This window comes from Phyllobates terribilis, unplaced genomic scaffold, assembly GCF_046119375.1.
Source record: "Phyllobates terribilis strain yellow unplaced genomic scaffold, ASM4611937v1 Scaffold_1__5_contigs__length_1240528914, whole genome shotgun sequence".
Lineage (NCBI taxonomy): Eukaryota > Metazoa > Chordata > Amphibia > Anura > Dendrobatidae > Phyllobates > Phyllobates terribilis.
In genome coordinates this window covers 440,861,592-440,882,905 of record NW_027362761.1, presented here as the reverse complement: position 1 = coordinate 440,882,905, position 21,314 = coordinate 440,861,592, and the positions used below count along the sequence as shown (strand labels likewise).

At 41.2% G+C, this 21,314-nt stretch overlaps 1 protein-coding gene across 7 annotated transcripts in view; it reads left to right on the top strand.

Moving 5' to 3' along the window:
- PAM (peptidylglycine alpha-amidating monooxygenase) overlaps nt 1–21,314 on the top strand; it is a 189,459-nt gene that overhangs the window by 14,333 nt on the left and 153,812 nt on the right. For 2 of the 7 annotated variants that reach the window (XM_073677910.1, XM_073677875.1), the window contains exons 1-3: nt 1,561–1,716; nt 2,182–2,659; nt 10,303–10,423. In XM_073677910.1, coding sequence (XP_073534011.1) covers nt 2,568–2,659; nt 10,303–10,423 — 213 coding nt within the window. In that variant the 5' untranslated portion in view covers nt 1,561–1,716; nt 2,182–2,567. Of the gene's footprint in view, nt 1–1,560; nt 1,798–2,181; nt 2,660–10,302; nt 10,424–21,314 lie in introns of those variants that run through there. The other 5 variants (XM_073677924.1, XM_073677915.1, XM_073677903.1 and 2 more) reach the window with 3 other exon arrangements.

Sequence of the window (21,314 nt, the reverse complement as noted above, 5' to 3'; positions counted from 1 at the left end):
TAATGTTAGCCAAATCCGCTGATACAGATGGGTTCAGCCGACACTTTGTGTATGGTGACGCCGACTAACTGATTGTTGGGGGGAGATGTTGATCAGGCATGTTTCATTGGTACTTCTAATCTCACTGTCCTCCCGGAGCTAGACCGTCAGCCGACATGTCAGCCGGTGGCTTTCTCATGGAGAACACAGGAGCATTCGGCTGTACGAGCTCCTGTGTATGGGAGAGTCCGTTGAACAATCGGCCAAAGTATCATTCAGCCAACAGTCATGTAATGTGTATGGTGGCCTTTACACATACAGGACCAACAGATAGTGTCATCTTCTCATCAAAAAAACCCTTTATATTCCCTATTATGGACTCTTTTTCAGATATCTGTTTGTCATTGTGTTTAGCGGATACATTTTCTTAAGCACATCAGATTAGTTTTCCAGCTGATGAAACAGATTTCAATCAAATGTGTATTTACACACACCAACTTTGGCTTGATTGGCCATGAATTGATCAGAAATCTATATATATAGAAATGCACTGTAAATTAACAGGATGATGAAAGTGTACTGTGTATTTCTCTTGCCTATATGTGTAATAATGTAACTAATCATTATTATTTCAATTATAATTAATTTTGTAACTCAGTTTAATATCATTTCTTTTACAAGCCACATGAATTCCTGTAAGGCCATGTTCCCACATTGAGTACTTGATGAGTTTTTTACCTCCGTATTTGTAAGCCAAAACCAGGAGTGTAACATGGGAGAGGAAAAGTATAATAGAAACACGTCACCACTTCTACATTTTTCATCAACTCCTGGTTTTGGCTTACACATACTGATGTGAAATACTGACCAAATACTGATAGTGTGACTGTAGCCCAAGAGTATGTGCTGCGGCCCCGACGCTGCAGAACAGCCGCACCACTTCCGCCCTCATTATGCAAATGAGGGCCTCAATTTTTTTTTTTCCACATGCGGACTTTTCTGATTGATGTTAGTCTATGGGGAAAGTCCACATGCGGACCCGCAAGAGAAGTTGACATGCTGCGGTCCTGAAAGACCTGAAAGTCCTGAAAGGCATGTCCGTGTCCACCGGTGATCCGCAGCCTCAGATGCACGCACAGAAATCTAGAAATCCCATCCACTATGCTGTAACATCTGGCGCTATGGGTTTGATGCTGCATAAATACATAGCGTCAAACCCGCAGCATTTCCTATCGTGAACACATTGCCTGAGGCCACGTTCACGCGTTCAGTATTTGGTCAATATTTTACCTCAGTATCTGTAAGCCAAAACCAGAGGGAAAGTATAATAGAAACACATGCACTACATCTTCATTTTTCGCCCACTTCTGGTTTTGTCTTACAAATACTGAGGTAAAAAACTGACCAAAATCCTGAAGGTGTGATCGTGGCCTTCCACATACAGGAAGGAGTGTGTGTGTAACTTCTCCCTCTCTTGTGCTGCGGTGAAGCGCTGGTAACTTTTCTGTGTACGTGCTCCATTGTGTACGTGCTGAATCTATGGAGTGAGCGGCTCCAGCTGTGTCCATGGCTGGTGAAGTCTGCTCTGCTGCTTTCACTTCCCTCCCTATCAGTTTGGTCATGTCACAGGTCTCCCAAGCGTCATCACAAAATAATGGTGGGAGTTCCTCTGTGTCTGTAGATCCTCCCTTTTCCATTCCCAGTTAGCTTAGGAACTGAGGAGTAGAAGGATCAGAGGTGAGTGCTTTGTATTATGAAGCTACTGATTTTGACATGTTGTGCTTCATACCATCGTACTGCTTCTTTCATGGTTACATGGTATATATATATATTTATATACACTTCCTTTGATAACAGATAGTGTGAACCCAGGAACTTGCAATCTATCGCTGTTTGTGTATCTGTAGATTGCAGCTTCTGTGTCTGGGAAGCTTGTAGACATTGATGCATCCATGATAGACGTGTATCTTGCTCATATGTGCTGTACAACCCCAGCATGTTACAAGACAGACATCTCTATCATTATGGGCTGCTGGCCGAAGCCAAGACAGTGAGTGGAAGGAGATAGCAGCATGTAGTTTGTTAATGGGGATGGGCTTAGGGTTGTCAAAGAGCAAATGTATTGAGGAGCGTCTGCAGGGATTTGCTGAGGACTAATGGTGTAATATGTTAGTCATCCATTATATGCCCCTCTCTTTGCAGCCTCTCAATGAAGACTGATGCTGGCGTTTGCGTGATGTCACTCAAAGGGCTGTGTAATTGTGGGTGATCGGCAGAGCAGCAGGGTGCGAGCCCCTGGAGGAGACTGGCATCCAACTTCTACTCCGTCACATTGTCCTCACTTCGTAAAGAGTTATACAGCAAGAAAACCGGAGTCCAGTGACTATTTGTGGATAATCAAAGGCAACCGTATCGTCCACCCGCGCATTGTCGCCCACCGGAGGAGACGGATGAGCTGTCATCTGCTCCTGGACACCTGAAGGGCTACCACTAATGGAGCAGTAGATTGCTGAAGCTTCTAATTGCCAGGATTACAGCATTGCCTTTACTTTGTCTCCTCTAATAGGAGCTGGAGCAGCAGGGTGGACATGGCCAGCATTATTAGCAGTTTCATTATATTATTTCTTATATTGCAAGACAGCTGTTATTGTTTCAGGAGCCCCCTGTCAGTATTTAAAAGGTAAGGGATGCGTTTCTACCTTCTAAACTATTATATCAGATGCATCATAGAAACAATTTACATTTTATATCAAAAATTGCTATTTTTTTGTATTCAACTTTAACTTTCACGGTCATATTCTACTAGAGAAGCTTTTGTGCGATCTCCCCTGACGTACTTAGCATGTTGGCTTTAACAGCTTGAACACCCCAACAACATCCCCCCCCCCCCTCCAAAAAAAAACAATTTTGATTGGAAGAGAAAAAAAACAAAAAAACGTCCCCAAGGCTTCAAAGTGGAAGAATGTGCCCGACATCTCCCCATATATCAGCTTTCTGGGGGGAAGTGGATTGTTCTTCTTTTTTAGGTTTTGAGTGATGGCTTGTATATGTGTATAACGTAAGGATGTATCTTTATATGTGAATGTTTGTCTGTGTTTTAGAAGTAGGCGTCTTGTGGAATAGTCTTCTGGAGTTGTATTATTATGATTTTATTTTATTACGGTTTTGCAGATAATTTGTACTGTGAGAAGTTGTCATAACCAAATCTGAATTCACAATATATATTATACTATATGTGTCTACTATCCATCTGCTTCTACAATGATTTTGTTCCCAGCTCCTTTCACATCTACACTCCTTGAAATGACATTTTGCCATCACAGTTTTCTTCAGGTAATCATAATAATAAATAATAATAATCTTTATTTTTATATAGCGCCAACATATTCCGCAGTGCATTATCATCACTGTCCCCATCGGGGCTCACAATCTAGATTCCCTATCAGTATGTCTTTCTAGTGTGGGAGGAAACCGGAGAACCCAGAGGAAACCCACGCAAACACGGGGAGAACATACAAACTCCTTGCAGATGTTGTCCTTGGTGGGATTTGAACCCAGGACCCCAGCGCTGCAAGGCTGCAGTGCTAATCACTGAGCCACCGTGCTGCCCTAATCATCTCTTAATATGAAAAAAATTGTCATCTGATCCCAAGAAAATTGTATTTAAATCCAAGTCTTCGAGATTCTAAATGCATCTATCTCCATAATCCTAGCATTAAATATTTATGTGTGCATATATAATTCACCACAGCGCCCAGAATATTTTTCTCCATATGCTACCACCTCTTTCCATTGTAAACGTTCTCCACCTCCTATTAGTCATCCCCGGCTTGGTTTCAGACGCTTCTCCTGCTCCTTAAATCATACAAAAACACATTGCAGGAAATATTTTCTGTCCCAGATGTATTAACAGTGCTGTGTGATATTAAAAAATAAAAGCATTGTGTGTACTCTCTCTGTGTCTGTTTGTAGCTCACACAGAATGTAAATTGACATATATATATATGTGTGTGTGTGTATACACACACACACACACACACACACACACACACACACACACACACACACACACACACACACACACACACACATATACATATATATATATATATATATATATATATATATATATATATATATATATATATATATATATATATATATATATGTTTTAAATATACATACTTTTAGTATACAGATATATGTATATTAGTATATGTGTGTACCACGATGCTTATGAATGCCATATTTCTTTGGCTCTGACCCGGGGGAAGTCAGTTTATTTGTTGTACTAATAAAAGTTTGATGATCAGATAGACCCAACAGAGAGAAAGCAGTGTATTATGCGTTCACTATTTTGCTCCTATTTCTTCTATAAGAATTGCTGTTGCGTAACAACATGGTAAAAACACAATAAAGTAAAGCCGATGTCACATTTGAGGTCAAGTAGATGGGTCGCTTTTGTATCTCTTGTATTAAATACTTACGTTTAAATGTAAAACTGTTCACATTTACGTTGCGGTTCAATTTAAACAGCAAACCAGGTCATATCTTCTGCACGGCAGAGACCACCAAAACCTAAGGATGTGGCATTGTGGTGTTGTCATTCCGATGGTAAATATTGTGTTACATGTCAGGCTATTGTTCCAATTGGACTAATAAGACGGAGGCTCGGAACGTCATCCTCTTTTATGAAGTTTTTACATTATTATGTTTTTTTAGGCTATAATTTTTTTTACCTATTTATTTTTTAGGTGACTGTGTATAAGAGCAGGTGGGTGGCAAACAAAATATGTCCGCTGTTGCAGCTTAACTAGGGACCTCTACTTGCTTCCCGTAAAGACATGGATACCTAGTCAGCTTATGGTTACAGATTTACCCACTAGTTGTCACCCACCTTTTCAACAAACAGGCAGACGTAAGCCTTTGTCTCCACCAGTGAAATAGCCCATGTTTAGAACAGAGGCTTTAATATAATGACTTGTCAGGATCTATTTTCCGAAGTATCCAAATAGTCACACATGACCCCATTGATTTTAATCTGTAAGTTGGGGTTCCTGACTGTGCTATATTTGCTGTCAAAATTTACAGAAAGCTTGATGGAAACCAAGTTGAAGGCCCCAAAATGATGTGAACAGAATATTCGAAACAGTTCTTTAGGCTATGTTCACACAGAAGGTAATGGCATCAAAAAATCAGATGTAGACTTAGTGTAGTGTGGCTACTTGCCAAAGTTTTTGCATTGAAACCACTTCAGTAAGCGATTTGTGGTGGATCTCCTGCCGATTTCGATGTAGAACATATGTCAAAATCCATGTGAAACTTTTGCTTTTAAAGTTGTATTTCTTTTAGGCAGAAATAATTGTACAAAATATAACTAAAGAGAAGTAAATGATGTTTCCAAATTAAGTACTTGCCTTTGTAAGGTTAATGGTTATAGGGGATTGCCCACCATTACAAGTAATGGCATATGGCTAGGATATGCAGTCACATCCTGATCACCTGCCGCATTTAGCTTCCTGCATCAAACTGTAATACAGACATATGGATAATGGAGGAGTTCTAATTATATAGTAATAATATATATGGCAGGCTATAACATTGTCCTCTACCCCGGCCTGAGAACACAGCTGGAACGTAAAGGCACCCCAAAGCTGAAGAAATGAGGTTCAGAAGACCAAACCTAGTCAGTAGTGTTAATTTGCACCATGTTCTTAAATATATTTTTTACTTTTTATCACATCTTCTTTTCTTTTTAGTAAAAAGGGGTTTTGCATCACTATCCTGTTAATGACATATCCTTATGATGGGTCATCCATAGCTGATGGAGGTCCAAAACCCAGCACCCCCATCGATCAGCTGCTATCACTTTCATCTGCAGCCAGAACCCTGTACAATGCAGAGCACCACAGCTCCGTACGCTGTGTAGTGGCTGCTGCTGAGGACTGCAGATCGGTACCTAATATTTGATTAGGCGCTGATCTGTAGTACCTGAGAACGGCCACAGTGTGGTGGACCAGTGGTGTCCCCTCCCCCCATGCACTGTTTTTATCCGATTACTGCTAAAGCTGGTGACAGCTGAACGATGGGGGATGCCGGGTGTCTGACCGCCACAGATCTGATATTGATGACCTGTCTATGGGTCATCAATATCAATGTAGTGGAAAACCCCTTTAATGAGTAAACTAATAACCTAAAACATTGATTTTCACATGGGCTACCTGGCTTCTGCCATTTGTCTAGCACTGTTTTACAAATTACTAGTTAAAAGGAACCTGTCATGTAGACTTTCCCCTTCTAATCCACGACCAGACTTGCATAGAAATCTGGTCAAGGACTGTTGTAAAAATGACTTTTTCATAGCTTTGCTTCCCTAACGCAATACACCTATACTAGTCATTGAGGCAGCACCTCATCCCTGAATCTGCTCTAATTGCTCCCATACAGGCAGAATTGAGGGGGGTTTTTAGGAGTCCCATGCAACGCTGGATGTGGAGTAAAGGGGACAAGTTTACTGTTTCTTTTCATTTGTAACCTCTCTTTTGCAAGTATAGTATAAAAATATGAAATATGGCCATAACGCTCAAATAAGGTCAATATTAGATGTTGCAATTGTCAGACCTGCATAATATATTGTTAAAAAAGTGAGAAGATGATATAGCCCAAAAGCTATTTGTCATCATACACTTTTTAATAAAAAAAAGTGACACTTTGTAGTATTTTACAACGAAGCAACTGACTAAGATGAATGAAATCTTTCATGGTCTGCACCACTGCAAAGTAGGTGGGTGAAAGTCTAGGAGTCAGATAGCAGAGGTTGGGGGTCACATCAGCCGTGGAATTCCTCTCCTCTGTTCCATATTAGGAAAGGAAAAAATGGACTTCATGGTGCAGACGGATTGGTCACGTAACGGACACCAGACAGGCTCAAGTGACTAATAATACGGCCCGTCGGGTTTCCATAATGGTGTCCGTTCTTTTGCCAGAAAAAATCATCTTAGCATGTTGCACTGCTTGTTCCAATAATAATGGCAGAATCTGTGACAGCCTTATAAGAAAACTCCCAGCACAAGAAATTGTGTCTTAGGAGATCAGCCATATCTCCGCTCCTCCTCCTCTTCACTGTCCTGACCTTTTACACAGGGTGATGATGGCCTGAACAAATGCTCATGTGCAATCAATGCTCAGTGTAAACCTGCCCAGCGGTCAATTGTTCATACAAACCCCGCATGATCATTGTTACAAGAAAATGAAAAGTAAGCGCTGATCGACTGACCGTATTGTCAGTCTGCACTTATTGGAGGGAATTTATCAAAAAAGACCTTAACTAACTGCAGCAGGAGCCTCCCCCCTCTGCCCTGTTTACAGTAGGACACACAGATCGTTATGAACAATACCATTTGCCAGAGGTCTGACTGGTAGCCTAAAATGATTACTGATTGGTGGTCGAATAGCACCCTATTTAGACAGGTAGACCACCCTAAAGGGCACAGTCAGACGGCCGTATAAATCGGAAAGATGAAGATGTCATGATTGGGTTGGGAGAGCCGCCGGCCAGTCCGATGACTGCGGTCCGAACCTGGTCCAGTTTATATGGCCATCTGACTGCGCCCTAATGATGCGTGTTGAGGGATCTATAATAGATTGCTCAGTGCGCACAGACTTCTATTTTTCTCAGCAGCATGAGTCCTGCTTACTTTCTTTTGTGCAAACCTTATACATGAGCGCTTTGCTCGTTCATCAGGTGATCGTCAGCCTGTTTACACTGAAAGATTACTATAAAGCAAATATTCCTAGGAAGGCTCATTCATGATCATCTTTCAGTGTAAATACACCTATATCCCCAGCCCGTCTCCAAACGTGGAACACATAAACCGCGAGGCCAAGATTATCTCCTGTTTACTTTTATCAGTAAATCTGGGTTTAGTGTTACTTTAACTGAGGATTTACTGGACGTTTAGCCGTAGAGTCCTATCTGAATATCCCTGTTTCTTTATCAATTTTAATTTAACTATTTTTAACCAGGATGAACTCTTGCTTTGAAGGTATATTCTATTCCCTTTGTAGAAAAGCAGATTTTAGTGGCTCTCTGCAGGCAAAATAGACTTAACCCTATAAGTTTCTTTCACAGTGGATTTTTTTACAAATAAAAAAAAAAAAAATAAGTGTCTTGCATGTTTCTTTTACAAATGTAAAAAAAACAACATATTTTTCTTTTTCATTAAAAACACACAGGGCCAGATTCATCAAGATAGTCCGGTCCTGATTTTTCTCGTATGTAAAAAAAGCACCAAGTTTCATCTTTCTCCATAATGGGAAAATCTGTCTTCAGTGAAAACAGGTTTTAAAGATTTTAGCCATGAATTGAAAACGAAAGATCAGTCCAAGAGGAGAAAGAATTAGATTTCTTATTTTCACGTGTACTATTGATTTATGAAAAAATAAGACATGACTATTACTCTTTAAGATCTCCTTCATATCTGAGTCACAGATCAAAAATCACCCACACAGGTCTATGGGTCAATGTCACAGACAGCGCACAATGGGTAGGAGAAGCTTTGCATTTTTTTTTCTGCATCCTAGAAAATCACTGATGAATCATTGATGGTAAAAACTGACACTGATCAAAGACTCATGAATACTGATTCCAAAACGCTGACGAAAATCGGTCTGTTTAACATTCTTTAAAGATGGGAGGAGGAAGGAATTAGAGACAAACACCAGACATTCTGCTGCAAGATCTTCTGAAATGACAATTCTCCATAGAACGTTATGAGCACCAAATGTCATCTCCTAGCTCATTAACTGCAAAATCTGTATTCACTGAAGACGGATTTTACATGTGAATTGAGAATTTTGAGAATGTTTCCAGGAGGCGAAAAAAAGCGGATTTCTCTAATGAGATATATTACAAAGTTATCTATTTTCAGGTGATTTTCACTGACCCGTAAACTTGTGTGAGTGATTTTTGATTCATGAATTTTGAAAAAAAAAAAAAAAAAAAAGATGGTTACTCTTTAAGGATGTTGCCACACTCTCAGACCTGTAACTTTTTTATGTTTCTGATGATCTATCTGTATGAGGGCTTTTTCAGGACCAGAATTTTTTTTCAGTGTTCCAGGCACTGGGAAATTCGGAAAGACTTAAATTCTGCCAATTTTATTTATTTTTTTTGTATATCATTTTAGTGCAGCTCATGGGGCAGTTGAGATGACATTTTTAAGTTCATTGTACAGTTTGTTTCAATGGACATTTTTTTTAAATATTTTTTTTAATCAGGTTTTTCTGTCGTTCAAGCAGGGTGCCACTGATCTCTTCTCTAATACACCATCTATTAGGGTCACAGACATGATAAGCTTGGTGGCATTTGAAAAAACACTTGGGAAAAACAGTTACTAGAGTTAAGCAAAAAGAATCAGTCTCCTGGTCCAGGGGACACATCAGTAGTCCGAGGCCACCAGACCAAGGGCTTTCGAACCTCCTCTTTTTGTGTCGACATCCCGGTGCCCCTAGTAGGCCTAGCACAACGTCATGCATGCATTATACCGCAACAATGATACTGTGCAACGCCTACTAATCTGAAGAGGTGCCAGATTGCCAGCAGGTAGGAGGAGGCTCGCAGGGCTCTGGTCCAGTGGCCGCAGACTAGCAACGTTGTCCCTGGACCAGGATACTGCAAATCTTTTCGCTCACCTCTAATAGGTAAATTGCCACATCTAATATGTAAAAAGAACGGAATCTCTCACGTGATCTGTTCCCAATCGTTGCAGCAAGATCTCTGCTGTATGTGGGGCTATTGAATTACCTTCCCCCTGTGCTGTATATGTGTGGTGCTGGGATAAAACATGGTTAAAGGGAAGCTCTATTTATGAAAGTAGTGTATGGCTCTATGGGCGATCCGATCCTAGTCCCCAGAAAACTATCATCGAAGCCATATACAAATCTGACTGGAAGTGCACTAGGTCGTATCATTACACTGCTTCTTCTAGGTCCATTGACGTGTCCTCCTCTGCCTCCATCTTCCCCAATGCTGTTCCAGCCTGGTTTGGCTTCTACACTAGATTTCTCATCACTGGCACATCAGTTTTGTGGGGGACTAGCACCTATAAAGCCATACCACTACTTTCATATGTAATAACATGCTGACGGGTTCTTTTTAAAAGTCACTATCACTTGTTGGTTTATAGGGATGCGGGTGGTGAGATCTTGACCATACTCCATATAGAAGGTGCTATAGCGCTCCATATGTCCTGCGCTCCTTTAGCTGCTCTCGGCTGTCCACAGCTCTCTTTACAATAATTTCTAATGTTTGTCTTCCCACAGGTATCAGGAATCACCCAGTTCCCTTTCCAATGGATGCTCAGGGTCCACAAGGCCTGTGACTTCCCCAGACTCACCAGACTTTACTCTGGATATACGAATGCCAGGGGTAACGCCAACAGAGGTGAGCAGACTGTCCTATGTGGACATGTACGGTGGTGATGTGTAGACTATGGGTCTTGTAGTGAAGCTTCCAATCCCTTGTGACCTGACTAAGAACGCCAGCTTGTTAATGATGTGACTATTCAACAACAGCTGACAATTTGCATTATGTGGAGCTTTGGGCAATGTGGTTTTTCTTTCCAGTCACATCTTTTTGGAAGCTTATTTCCCCTTGGTCCTTTCGCTTCACAGTAAAATATATTATGCATAAGCCTATTGTCACAAACTATCTCCTTAGGGGAAAAGCTGCCATAGACAGTATGAAAACCAGTTTAAAATGCATTCCTAATATGCTACGCTGCATTTCTTACCTTATATTGATGGTGGGTAAATAGTAGATTGGGATCTTCTAGTAGACCTCAGAATTGAGGCCAGTAAATTTGACATTGGACAACTTCACTTCTCTCTTATTGACTTCAATACAGAAAATGGGAAACTGCATCCCAGAAGTTTCATGTCTTAGTGTGACAGTCACCATACTTATGTCTAAACCAGTGCCATTCGTTATTGTGGGTCTCATAAACTCCTGGATAACTAATTCTCCTCTGTACGAGGCATAGGGCCTTAAAGAGAGGGGGAGCCACAGAGTTATGGCTGTTGGGCAAATGCAATAACTCATGGGCCTAAGCCATATGGCACCCTTTGTCCATATACCCTACTAAACATATGGATGCCATAAGGGAACCATCTTTATAAGCGGGGCACTTTGCTGTAGATTTGAACCTTTCTTTTATTACATGAACAGCTCTCCATCTGAATGGCCATCATGTAACACTATAGACTATGCCTGGCTAGCTGCAGCTTCCCTAGGTGTGATCAATCAATTGTTTGCTGTGGGGATCACGAGCAAGAGCCCAGATGATTGGTTGATCGCTCTGGAGGTCTCATTCTAAAAGGCACTGTCTTCTTGGACAACCCCTTTAAATAAATACAAACGTATGTTGCATCTTGAGAACTGAGCATCCTAGAGAAGACCCTTCACAGGCCCTGATAAATGTCTTAATTCAGATTTCATGAAAAGTAGTCCGTACTATGCTATAAAATTTTAGCCACACCTGCCTTGAGCATCTTTGCTTGTCAATAATATGAGTGGTACGTGGCTCAGAACTTCAGGGTAAGGCCGGGTTCAATGTCCAACACTGACAATCCAAGTGAAGACCTCAAAGTCGGGATCAACACTGGGTCTCCTGACTAGAACTCAACATATATGCCTATGAGTGTTGATTTTGGGTCAGGAGAGCCACGTCTGGTCTGGGCACTACCATCCATACTCGGAACGTAAATGTCCTTTTTATTGGTCTGTGATGACAGTATACAGTAATTATGTGGTTGGGGTCTACTGGCTACAGGTGGGTGCCACAGTAATCGGGATGATCATTCCAATCGAATGTCGAAAATGTCACGGCACAACGGTTTATGCAATAGGGAGAAGATACACTGATTTATTGTAATGTCAGCATGTGTAGCTCCGATGCGAACAATGGCCAACGTCTTTGTCCCTATCACATAAGTGCTCCTTTACTCCATTACAGCTGTGATCAGAGTCCATATGGGACTGAACCATTATCCATTGTTCACATTGGAGTGGCACATTACAATATTCCAGCACATTTTCTTTTACAGAGTTCCATGGTTATTTTGTCTGCGATGACCATATGGTATAAGCCACATAAGTCTCCTACCACATGGTAGGTATGGACAATGACTTGCATCTAGTAGGGTACTAATGACCATACCATAGCGGCAGGGAAAGGGCACAGAGAGGAGGGGTCCGTGCACAACAAAAGGAGACGCTTCTCGGGTATCTGGAAGTACCAGCACTTTTTTATGCTGGTACAAGGTTTGTAGTACAAAAGTCCCAACTATATTGGTATTGAGCTACAATGTTCTATACATGGGTTGTTCATTTAACCCTTGCGTCTTATAAGCCAGGTACTGTATACTTCTTGCCTATCTATCACTTAATAAAGGCTGCGGAGGCTGCCGAGGACGAGGTCTGTTGTTGTCATGCTGCAGTAGGTGATGACTCATTGTTGCAGATGGAATTTTTTTTTCTATCGAGGAAGTAAAGGGATCCCATTAGTGAGGAAAGAGGCAAAGGAAACTGGAGGCTCATTTGTTTCCCTGTAGACCGTCATCCAGCGCACAATAAAATGTATGGAGAACATTAGGAGTCTGCACGAAGAAGCTTCTTTAATTGGGCCCCACAATCTTTTCATGCTACAGCAGGCATGCAATGTCTTGTGCAATGATTAAGTGGCATAGTAATTCCTCCAAATAACCTAAATACATCCTGATTGAAACTTATTTTTCATGTTGACGGGGAGTGCTTAAACCCTGCTTGCTGTGCGTCTGTGCTGCTGTTTGCCTTGTCTTTCATTGTGTTGGATACTGCATTTATTGGATTGCTTTAATATATCACTTATATATTTTTTTTAACAAAATATTAGAAAAAGAATTAGAAAAACATGGCTGCAGCACCACACCTATGTACGGGTTGTGTGTAGTATTGCTGTACATCCCCATTCACTTTTGGGGAGGTGAGCGGCAATATCAGACACAAAGCATGGAAAGGTTTAGTGCCCAAACAGTTCAGTGCACTTTCCCATCTGCTTGTTTTTGATCTATCTCTGCCTCCCTCTTCCTTGATTGACCTCTCTGGAGGGTGGAAATAGATTGAAAACAAGTATGTGGGAAGATGCACTGAACTGTTTGGCCGCACCAAGGGTGCACCAAGCGCCTGTACTTGAATAGTCATTTTGTGCTGACGGACTCTATTTAACCATATTCAGAGCCTAGTGCTTGTTCACCACCCTTCCTTTAAGATTAGCTGTGCTTAATTGAAATATTAAAGGGGTTGTCCACTACTTTAACATTGATGACCTATCCTTAAGATAGGTCATCAATGTCTGGTTGATGGGGGTGTACCATCCGCCGCCCGTGCGGATTAGCTGTTATTGGTGTCGGCGGCGGTCGGAACTGCTCAGTTACGGAGCTGCACAGCGCAGCTCTGTCAACAGAATAGTGGCCGCGGCCGGGTACTGCATATCCACAACCCTATTGATTTGAATGTGGGGCAGATGTGCAGTACCTGGCCGCAGTCACAGCGGGAACAGCTGATCAGTGGTGGTGCCGAGTGTCGCACCCCCACCAACCAGACATTGATGTCCTATCCTGATGATAAAGTAGTGGACAACCTCTTTAATTTTCCTGGAAGGTCCTTCACATCATCCCCAAGGGTTATTGGGCTCTGTTACTTGTCATTTTTGACATCGTACTATCACTAAGATAAACTATCACTGAGATAAACTTAAGTTTTACAAACCAAGCAAACAGTCCGCCAGAGCTTTAGTGCCGCACAATGTACAGCACAGTGGGATATGTTAGTGCTATATAAGCTTCTATGTTTTTGTAGTTTACTTTATTCTTTTTCCATTTCACAGCCAAAACTGAGAACGCAACCTCTGTGGGGGTCACTCCGCTCCCTTTTCTCCAAGTCTGTATTTCTAGATGTTTCCCATTCTCTAGATTAGGTTGGAGTGGATGGGGATTATTCCATTATACATGGACCAAGGCAGCAGAGAGGAATCCTTTCTTAATACTCACAATAGAAAAGTCTTGTGAATGGGGCTGTATTGTAATCCCGGCAAGGATGGAAGTGATGCTGCCTGCTAAGAAAAAATATCTGAAGTGACTGCTAGAAGTTACAAGCACTGGGGCCACTTTGTTCTAATGATCAGTGAAGGTCCCAGCGGTCAGATCATGAAGTTATGATCATTTATAAACCCCCTTTAAGGGCTTAAATAAAACCGAGACAAATCCCCCAAGCCAGATAGTAAAAGTCCTTTGTCAGTGGAAGTGGAATGTCATATTGGCTCTCTGATTTTTCTTACTCCGAAAGTCTTTAGCAAGTGTCTGGGGACTACAATTTATGTCTAGAAAGGAGGAGATGGGGAGTAGTTAAAAGAAGAAATGAAAATAATATATAAAATAAAATGGAAATAAAAAAAAAAAAGTTTCAGGCTAGATTGGCTTATGAGGCTTTCTCTCAACCTTCCCTCCCTATTGACATATTCATCCCTGCCAATCAGATGTGTGTTCTCAATGGAAAGACGGGTAAGTTAGCGCTGGACAGTTTAGCGTATCTACCTTCCTTAAAGGGAATCTATCAGTAGGATGTCACATCCCAAACTATGTATATGCACATGTAGCTCCTTCAAAGACAAGACCAGCAATACCTTTAGCTGGCCAGTCCGTTCCTCCATTACTGGAAATCAGCGTTTGAATGCATATGCAACTGAGACTAAAATGCTTTTGGCGTATGGAAGCTCTTCTCAAGCCTCTGTCACTCCAGCTCTATCCTCCGCCCAGTTTTGCTTCCTCATGCTTGTCTGACTAGCCTCTATGCTGTGTGACTTCAAGCAGAAGGATGTGGTGGAAATACAGTAGGAGTGACAGAGATTTGGAAAGAGCTTCCATTTGCCAAATGCACTTCATGGACTGGGAATTTAAATGTATTTCTGGATTTTACTTTGAAAGAGCTACATGCGCATATAAATAGTTCTTGAAGTGGCGTGAATTCCTGCTGATGGATTTCCTTTAAAGGGTAACAATAATTTTCTATGAATTTTACGGAGAGAGACATGTTAAACATGTCAAGGTGAGGAGACTTTTAAAGCCGCAATGCTCCTCTGGGAAATATGCAAATTGTCTCTTCAGAGAGGAAGGGGACCAGAACTCTAGTGCCACCTACAGGAAGTAGCAATCCTACTGCGGCTTTAAAAGTCTCCTCACCTTGACATGATTAACATGTCTCTCTCCGCAATGAGAAATGTTACCGCTTGGATACCGGTCTGACGCCTCTCACACTTTGCACTGACGAGGGGCAGTACCCCGAAACACAGTGTCTGCAAATTGAGTTTCTGGTTCTGGCTTATATCCTAAGTCATGAGATAAGGCTCGTTAAAGGGTCACTATTGACTTTTAGGATTGCTACTTCCTGTAGGTAACACTAGAGTTCTGGTCCTCTTCCTCTCTGAAGAGACAATTTGCATATGTATATAGCAGAATCCTTTCATCCTTACACCACGCATATGCGGTTCATACACACACGGTTGGCTACACAAATGCTTAGTATATTTTTCCCATTGCGCTTGCAGGTCTAGAACTGACTGAGATGCCTGCAATATGTAAGCTGGGAGATGTAGTCTATCCTCCAATAATGTACTAAATTATAGAAAAGGTATTTGGACGGCTTTATTACACTGTAAGAACTTTTTCATTTTTCTTTCAAAAGTGACAGTAAATCTTGTCGGAACAAAAAAGACTCACACATTGAAATCCGACAGGTCAAACCCTCCTTCACATCAGATTCTGCCCCAATCAGTGGTTTGGCCACCATCATGTAATGTGTATGGCCTCCTTTAGTGGTCAGCTGCATTCATACATCTGTGTGACACCTCCTAGTGATGTACGATTTTGTTATCGGACTGCACTCGGACCCATAGAGAAGAATGAATGTATTTACACATCTGTTAAAATCACGGAGCCAAGAGTGCGATCCATCTTACTCAGAGCTGGTCCTGTTCTGATTCAATTTTGTGGATCTGCCATTAAAGTCTATGGGGATCCATGAGACACAGATGCAAATCAGAAGGCTTGCGATTAGCACTTGTGTCTCGCGGATCTGTTGCTTAGTGATAAAGGGTTTCTTATTGACAAGGAAATCCTTTGTCATTGTGTTGAGAAGCCGTATCACTAAAGTATACTTTCTAGGTGTGACTATGATTGGGTATTTTCTTACCAATTTATCCTTTGGTTATTTACAGCAGTATTTCCTTCTCTGTAATTTGATAGTTACTTTCTGTAATAAAAGTATTTAGTTACACCTGAAAATGTAATGCTGACACTGTGAAGAATGCCTTCTGTGTTCATTGTATTCCTTGTAAGGATCTACAATCCCGATAGTTCTTGTTGTTAATGAGACCAGGAATGGTGGATGCGGAGCTGTTGGGCACACCAGAAGTATTATTTTACATGGATGTAAAGATGTTTACTTCATTAGTTATATCACATTCATACAATACAGAATTGGTACACTTTTTGCATATACCTTTTTAAAGGGAACCTGTCAGATCTGATAACGCTGTTAACCTGCAGATATGGGATTAATCTGCAGGTTATTAATGGTGTTATTCAGGTGTTCGACCGCTGTACTGAAAGTTCTGCATCCCAGAGAAAATGAACTTTTTTTCTCGGGAGCCACCGGCTTTCAGTCATAGAGGCGTGCCCAGAGCAATTACAGTCACAGCTCTCAACACTGAGAGTGGCGGCTGTAACTATGCACCGGCACTGACTGACAGCAAGGTCTGTACTGATTCACTGCACAGCCAGCTTTCAGTCAGTGGCGGGTGTGCTTACAGATGTCGATCTCAGTGACTGTATACCTGCATGACTGAAAGCCAGCGGCTCCCTGGAGAAATTAACTTAATTTTCTCCCTGGTCCTGCACTTTCAATACTGTGGTCAGGCACATTCATACACTATTAACATGCAGATTAACCCTATATCTACAAATTAATAGCGTTATCGGACATGACAGTTTCTCTTAAAATCAAGTAGAAAAAAATATATCAGAGAAATGTATACACATTAGATAGATTTTTCCCAAATTATACTTAAAGGGGTATTCCCATCTCCAAGATCCTATCCCAATATGTAATAGGCGTAGTAATAATATTAGCAAATACCTCCAATTAGAATTGTAGTATAGTTTTTTTGATTCACTATATCTATTTCCTTATGTGCAGGCCTTGCTGGACCTTAGGTATCCATGGTTACGACCACTACCAACTAGCTAACTGTCACTATATCAGTGGTCATAACCTAGGGTCCTGCAATACCCTGCACATGAGGAAAGAGACATAGCGAATCAAAAAAACTATACTACATTTCTAATTGGAGATATTTGCTAATATTATTATTATTACACATACTACATATTGGGATAGGATCTTGGTGATGGGAATACCCCTTTAAGTCAACAAATCCATCTCCTGCCCCATACCCAAGCCGAATCAATTTGACTGAGCTTATTGTGTGTTCTGCGTGTTGAAGAACTCGCAAGCAACTGTCAGACACGTATGACGGTGTCTTATCTCCCCTGGGTGCAAAAAAATTGGGCACTGAAATTCAATATATTTAATTAATCATCTGCCATGGAAAGCCAGGAGGCGCCATACACGTTAGACAGTTGACCAGTCCAACTCAAATGATTGGGCTCGTCTAATATCAATCTAATGTGTATCATCTGCTGAATATATAGGAAGTGTTCCCATAATAATTTTCTCTTTAGAGTATAAAGCAGGGGTCCTCAACCTGCCCGGCGCCCAATAAGCGCTGGTGTCACTGTCTCCGCCTTCAGAAGTTTTGAACATGAAGAGGAAGTCAGAGATCAACTGTAGCCCGGACTTCCTCTTCATTTTCAAAACGTCCGAAGGCGGAGACAGTGACACCAGCGCTGATTGGGGCGCCGGGCTCGCGTATCACAACAACTGCATGAGATCCCCGGGACCACGAGTGCAGACACCGCTGGAACGGCGCCGGCACGGGAGGGGAGTATCAGCTTTTTTATTTTATCGGAGCCAGGCATTTAGATCAAGAAGGGGTTGTCCTAGTAGTGGACAACCCCTTTAAGCTATGTTCACATGTCCAGTAATCATCCGTTAGAACGGATCCAGCAGCAATCCGTTGACAAAGAAGTTATGCAAACACAACTTTTTTTTGTCCAGTTAAAAAAAAACTGGTTTCAACTGGATCTGTTTTTTGAACATTGAAGTCTATGGAAAACTGATCTGTTGAATCACTTTTCTTTCATTGGAAAATGATTTGTTTTTGCTTAGTGGATCAGTTTCAAATGGAAGAAAGATGGCTATTTAACGGATCTGTTTTCCATAGACTAAAAAAACTGTTAAAAAAAAAAAAAACTGATTCAGTTGAAACTTTTTTTTTTAAGCTGGTTGTGTCTGCACAACTTTTTTGTCAGTGGATTGCTGCTGGATCCTCCCTAATAGATGATTACTGAACATGTCAACGTAGCATTTAATGTTCACAAAACAATCATTGTGATAGATCTCCAATAATCAAGGTTGTCCGAAAATGGGAAAATACTGCCTCTTTATATCACAGGTTCTCACTACATCAGTATTCAGCAATTGTATATTTGCCTCGATAGTGTTTCCATATCCGATCTATTTTTAAAATTCTCCAGGCTGATAACTAAGAAATTTTCGGCGCTGTTCCTAGACATGAGTGTCTCAGTAACAGGTCCTTATCATATTGGCTCCTGGTGAGAAAAGCTATGAATGGGAATTGGCTCCCAGCTTGTGAGATATGCGTCTCACATGACTGCCAGAAAAACAGATCTGGATTACGTTAAAGACAGCAGATAAAGTTTGAGAGTAATTTCCAGTTCACCTAGTAGGAGCCCTCATTCCAGGACCTGCAAATCAAAATGCTGTATGTGTGTATATATAGGTATGTGTGTGTGTGTGTGTGTGTGCATTCTCTTGATGAGCTTCAAGAGGTCACCAGAAATGGTCTTACAACAATCTTTAAGGAGTTCCCAGAGATGCTTAGCACTTGTTGGCCCTTTTGCCTTCACTCTGCCATCCAGCTCACCCCAAACTATCTCGATTGGGTTCAGGTCTGGTGACTGTGGAGGCCAGGTCATCTGGCGTAGCACCCCATCACTCTCCTTCTTGGTCAAATAGCCCTTACACAGCCTGGAGGTGTCTTTGGGGTCATTGTCCTGTTGAAAAATAAATAATGGTCCAACTAAACGCAAACCGGATGGAATAGCATGCCTTCAATTTTGAATAAATCCCCAACAGTGTCACCAGCAAAGTACCCCCACACCATCACACCTCCTCCTCCATGCTTCATGGTGGGTACCAGGCATGTAGAGACCATCCGTTCACCTTTTCTGCGTTGCACAAAACAGATTTCCACTGGTCTAATGTCCATTCCTTGTGTTCTTTAGCCCAAACAAGCCTCTTCTGCTTGTTGCCTGTCCTTAGCAGTGGTTTCCTAGCAGCTATTTTACCAAGAAGGCCTGCTGCACAAAGTCTCCTCTTAACAGTTGTTGTAGAGATGTGTCTGCTGCTAGAACTCTGTGTGGCATTGACCTGGTCTCTAATCTGAGCTGCTGTTAACCTGCGATTTCTGAGGCTGGTGACTCGGATAAACTTATCCTCAGAAGCAGAGGTGACTCTTGGTCTTCCTTTCCTGGGGTGGTCCTCATGTGAGCCAGTTTCTTTGTAGCGCTTGATGGTTTTTGCAGCTGCACTTGGGGAAACATTCAAAGTTTGCCCAATTTTTCGGACTGACTGACCTTCATTTCTTAAAGTAATGATGGCCATCCGTTTTTCTTTACTTAGCTGCTTTTTTCTTTCCATAATACAAATGCTAACAGTCTATTCAGTAGGACTGTCAGCTGTGTATCCACCAGACTTCTGCACAACACAACTGATGGTCCCAACCCCATTTATAAGGCAAGAAATCCCACTTATTAAACCTGACAGGGCACACCTGTGAAGTGAAAACCATTTCCGGTGACTACCTCTTGAAGCTCATCAAGAGAATGCCAAGAGTGTGCAAAGCAGTCATCAAAGCAAAAGGTGGCTACTTTGAAGAACCTAGAATATAAGACATATTTTCAGTTGTTTCACACTTTTTTGTTACGTATATAATTCCACATGTGTTAATTCATAGTTTTGATGCCTTCAGTGTGAATGTACAATTTTCATAGTCATGAAAATACAGAAATTTCTTTAAATGAGAAGGTGTGTCCAAACTTTTGGTCTGTACTGTGTGTGTATATATATATATATATATATATATATATATACACACATACATACACATACATACATATATACTATAAGATGGGATCAGGATGGGCACATTACTACAAGATGGGGATCAGATGGGCATATTGCTACAAGATGGGGACCGGGATGGGCACATTACTACAAGATGGGGACCAAGGTGGGGGACATTACTACAAGATTGGGACATTACTGTAAGAAGTTGGTCAGAATTACTATATGGTGCTAATTGTAAGAAAAAAAATTACTGTATGTGGCCAATTAAGGGACACAAAAAGGAAATAAAAATTGAAAAAACTTTAAACTTATAAAAACTATAAAACTGTACCATAGCCCATAAAATAAATTCAATTTAAAGAATAAAATAAAAAAGCCAAAAATGCTCAAAAAAGATTCAAAAGGTGTAAAGAAAAAACAAAACAATATGGTAGCATTAAAAATTTAATATCCTGTAAAGAATGCGGCCCTTCAAATTCACATTTTTTCTATGTGCGGCCCATATACTTAGCTGAGTTTGAGACCCCTGTTCTACTCTAAACTAGTGTTCCCCAGTCAATGGCTTGGGAGGACCCTTGACTCTCCAGCAGGGGGGGGCTCCTAAATGCTATTGTGCCTTTCTGCCATAAGGAAAGCCTCTTAATCAAAAGCTCTCCTGATATGTCCATTTTTAGGAAATCCTTGTTTTCCCTAAACTGTAGCAAGTCTGGATCATCCTACCTTGCGTCTCTGCTTGTTACCGTTTCTCAATTTTTCCTAGAAATGTATAACTTTTCTTTCGTGCTACCAGTTAGGGGCGTGTCTCTATACATTACCACTACACAATCAGTGCTGACTCTATCGGGACACACCCCTTTAACAAGCAAAATGCTAAGACCCAGTTGTCAATTTATTCACAGATTTTCACTGGGAATAAATGAGGAACAGCACAATGATGAGTTATAAAAATCTGGAATTATTTCCTAAACGA